General features: G+C 38.9%; 2 protein-coding genes across 4 annotated transcripts in view; one reads left to right on the plus strand and one right to left on the minus strand.

The window, feature by feature from the left end:
• Positions 1-1,211, minus strand: part of LOC107662676 (60S ribosomal protein L24-like) — a 13,086-nt gene extending 11,875 nt beyond the window's left edge. Inside the window, exons 1-2 of the mRNA XM_016452755.1 lie at positions 1,122-1,211; positions 921-996 (exon numbers count right to left, since the gene is read on the minus strand). Of these exons, the coding sequence (XP_016308241.1) occupies positions 921-996; positions 1,122-1,126 (81 nt within the window). The 5' untranslated portion in view covers positions 1,127-1,211. The remainder of the gene's footprint in view (positions 1-920; positions 997-1,121) is intronic.
• Positions 1,006-3,998, plus strand: part of LOC107662675 (centrosomal protein of 97 kDa) — an 18,731-nt gene continuing 15,738 nt past the window's right edge. For 2 of the 3 annotated variants that reach the window (XM_016452752.1, XM_016452751.1), the window contains exons 1-6: positions 1,117-1,165; positions 1,312-1,408; positions 2,043-2,188; positions 2,690-2,848; positions 2,956-3,057; positions 3,206-3,319. In XM_016452752.1, the coding sequence (XP_016308238.1) occupies positions 1,348-1,408; positions 2,043-2,188; positions 2,690-2,848; positions 2,956-3,057; positions 3,206-3,319 (582 nt within the window). In that variant the 5' untranslated portion in view covers positions 1,117-1,165; positions 1,312-1,347. Of the gene's footprint in view, positions 1,166-1,289; positions 1,409-2,042; positions 2,189-2,689; positions 2,849-2,955; positions 3,058-3,205; positions 3,320-3,998 lie in introns of all 3 variants that reach the window. The other variant, XM_016452754.1, reaches the window with a different exon arrangement.

Below are 3,998 nucleotides of genomic sequence, written 5' to 3' on the forward strand. Positions count from 1 at the left end.
TACAAACTCAATTTGTGAATGTGTCATCGTTAACTACAATTACAGTGCAGGTATTTCATAAATCATCCCTTATTCCTATTAATCATAGAGTCTTAATTATTGTCCAACGTCCCTGACAAATCCCTTTGACCTAACAGAATCTTCAACTGAACAAAGTACACGGATTAGATACATTCATCTTTTTAAAAAAAAGTAAAATAAAATATATTTATATTATCACACTTTCTGATGTTTAACAAAATACTTGGATAACATGCTTTTCATCCTCTTGAAAAATAACATGCATGCGCAGTATCATCAGCTCATCGGTTCTCAAATCGGACGTGTCCGAAAGAAACGGTTCTCGGTTCAGTGTACTGGTGATCCGAAAACCAATGCAACCGGTTCTTGACTCAAGAACGAGAACCGCTCCAGCAGTGGGCGTGTACGTTCATTATCCGGCTTGCTGCACAGATGCTGCTCTGCTCGTGTTCATCTCTTCACAGCAGTTCAGTCAGTGTACTGTTTTGAGTAAATTAATTACTCCGGGATATTGGTTTATTTCGAATCAGAGGGAGTGTCAGCCACGTTTAAAAAGTGAATAACTTAAGTAATTTGTGGATTAACGCTTACACTTTTCAACGATTCAGTCCGATTTGGTGAACTGGTTCAACCGGTTCACTAAGAAGAACCGGTTAAATCGAACGATTCGTTCGCGAACCGGACATCACTATTGCTCAGTCGTGGTAGTGAAGGTGGAAGAGAGCGCAGTACATTCACTCCCTCCCCTAACTATATTAGGCCACGACTGCCCCGTAAATAACCAAACTGAAGACTGCCGGACATAAATGTTCACATCACAACATGCTAGAAACTATACATCGATCAACACAGAATAAAACGCAACAGTACAATCAAATACACCTAGTTTGTGCATTTACCTTTCCGTCGATCCTGGCGTACCGCCGGCCATGGCCGGGATAAATTTTATATCCACTAAAACTGCACAGCTCGACCCTACACATCAAAAATAAGAGTTATTATATATACATCATATTTATTATTAACACGTGAACACTTTTACAAGCGCTTTCCCCAGATAACTTTTAAGATGTTTATTGATGAACACAGACTACACTCACTTCATGGCGGCGTTTCAGATGGGGAAGAAGAAAAGGAATTATGGGTAAGCGGTTTATAACGGAGCTTGTTTTCCAAATGCAAACTATTTTTTCAAGCTAAACATAGACTTGATATAAGAATATAACCAGCGTTCTTATAAAAATATCTAAAATTATTATTATGTCCAGATTATTTTATCCAATCAAATAGACGATCGGTTGCCTGGCGGTGACACAAGCGGGAAGTATGGCGGCGACTGACGGAGAGATCATCGTTGATCCGTTGCTCCAGATGTCAAATTACGAAGGTATGCTAAATAAAACCGATTATTCCAAACGATTGATTTGATGGACAACTTACACTGCAGTATTTCAATTGCAGACAGACACCATGTTGCCGTTGTGTGTGTGGAAAATCATTTTTAACATGCAGCGTGTAGAGCTCGTGACGAACTTGAGATCTGATCTGTTTTTGTCATAATGTGCAGAAATCTGCTGTTATATCACTGATTAGCTGACATGATTTCATTTACATATCTGCTGTTTATAAGACCTGATCTGTTAGTATGGGGTTTATTCGTACTGGAATCTGTGGATGCGCGTTATTCCTTCTGTCAAGAGAAGCTCAGACCCAGGTTCTAGTCGACAACAGCAGATTTGAGTTAATACACAGAATGGCGAATAACTGAATGAATGAATGAATGAATGAATGAATGATGCATTTATATAGCGCTGTATTGTGTATTGCTGTACACCCAAAGCGCTTTACAATCGGGAGGGGGAGGGGTTCTCCTCAACTGATATTAATAAACCTCTGCCCATTTTGTTTGACTCTTCTTTTGGCTTTGGAATAATTCTTTTACATTTAAAGTGTGTTGTAAGTGCAGACATCTCTTGTTCATGTAGCGTATTTGTGTTTTGTCCTTTGCTGTTATTATTCAGGTCCAGGTTTATTAGACCTTTCCAATCAGAGTCTCCACAAACTGAATCCGAAGATTTTCAGTCACGTGGAGTCACACACTCTTATTCTGGACCAAAACCACATTATTAAGCTGGAGCACCTGGAGCGTAATCAAGTTCTTCAGCAGGTATGTTGGATTCACACTAGGGTTGGGCGATGTCTACCAAATTTGCATCGGACTATGTCTACAGTGAAACATCGTGATGGACGATGAGGTTCACATTTGTTGCGAATCTCAAAAGTGAAAGTAAAATGAGAGCGCGCAATCGAAAGCGGTTTCAATAGCGGCTCCCTGATGCCGCAATTTATATACAGTCGCCTATACTTACCCAATGATATCATTGCGAGAAAAAGTATTGAAATATTTTTTTTATTCTCCCATCTCGTAGGCTATTTATTCCCTTTAGGGTTTCCATAGTGCACTTAATTTCCGGAACTGGGATGCGGCGGATTGCGGGTGGGGTGGGGGGAATCACGATGTCAGCTTAACATCGTGTTGTCTGTCAGCCATTGGAGATGGAGATGGCATCGTCTATCGGCCCAACCCTATTTCACACCAACAACCACACCACAACTTCATTAGTATAAATGTTTTCTGTGAAGTGTCTAACCTACTGTCTGTTAACAGCTGTCTGCGGCCTGCAACCGTCTGGTACGCATGATGGGTGTCTCAAAGCTGATTCACTTACGAACTCTGAATCTCCCAAACAACAGTATCGGATATATTGAGGGACTGAAGGACTTGGTTCATCTGGAATGGCTCAATCTAGCTGGAAACAACATAAAGGTGTTTTTCACAGTACATGCATTTACCATGTATTTAATTGAAAATTAGGCTGAAAATGTTTCCTGGCCTCATCTGAATCAGTGTCACATCTGTCTGTGTTTGTCCAGGTCATTGAGCAGCTCAACAATTGTGCTTCCCTTCAACATCTTGATATGTCAGATAATAATATTTCTCACATAGGAGACCTCACAAAGCTCTCAGCGTTAAAGGTATTTGCCATTTGTCTTGAAAGACAAATCATTTGTAAATCTCTCATAATGTGTTAAGAGGAATAATTTATAAGATTACTGACCCAACATACAGGAAAAAAACTTCAATTCTGTAACTGATATTTAAGACCTGTCTCACCCTTTTCAGACTCTTCTTCTGCATGGAAACATCATCACGACTCTACGTACTGTTCCTGCCCACCTGCCAACAAACCTAACTGTCCTGTCGCTAGCAGAGAATGAGATCAGAGACCTGACTGAGGTAAAGTGCAACAGAAAGACAATGGAAACAACTTAATAACAACTGTGCTAACAATTGTACTAGCAACACAAACCTCAGAAAACTTGTTTTTGTTAATGTATTGTTTTGCGTCATTTCTGCTATGCATTAATTATTATCATTGTCAATTACACAAGTTAGTCACCAATCATAAAATCAAAATTGACAGTTCTTAGTTTTTTTATGGAATATTTTTTCATAAAAATCAATTTTTTGCATTCATGTGCCCTCATAATCTTTAATCAAAATAACTTCCCACTTGCATCTCTTCTCTTCTCTGATGACGTGCGCTGGCGCAAGTAACAAGCTGTTACTCACATGACATTGTAGCAATTGGCAAATGACAGCAATCCAAATAAATTCCCTACTGGACAAATTCAACTCCCACCCTACATTTTTTTTTCTTGTTCAAGAAGCCTTTTTACTTGGATATATATATATAACAATACGGAAGAAATTATGATCACAACTTCCATTTCATGTCTCATTTATTTTGTGTGAATTTTTAGTGTACTAAAAAGTATTTAAAAATGTTCACGATTAATCATGACCATTTGTGTACATTTTTAAAAAATTGTTTAAAATGTTATTTTCACGAGCAATTTAACAGTACTCAGTGCTTGAAGTGGGAAAAAAAGAAGTGCCAGTACCCCCCCCCCCC

This window comes from Sinocyclocheilus anshuiensis, unplaced genomic scaffold (genome assembly GCF_001515605.1).
Source record: "Sinocyclocheilus anshuiensis isolate Anshui unplaced genomic scaffold, SAMN03320099.WGS_v1.1 scaffold1787, whole genome shotgun sequence".
In the NCBI taxonomy this organism is placed as follows: domain Eukaryota; kingdom Metazoa; phylum Chordata; class Actinopteri; order Cypriniformes; family Cyprinidae; genus Sinocyclocheilus; species Sinocyclocheilus anshuiensis.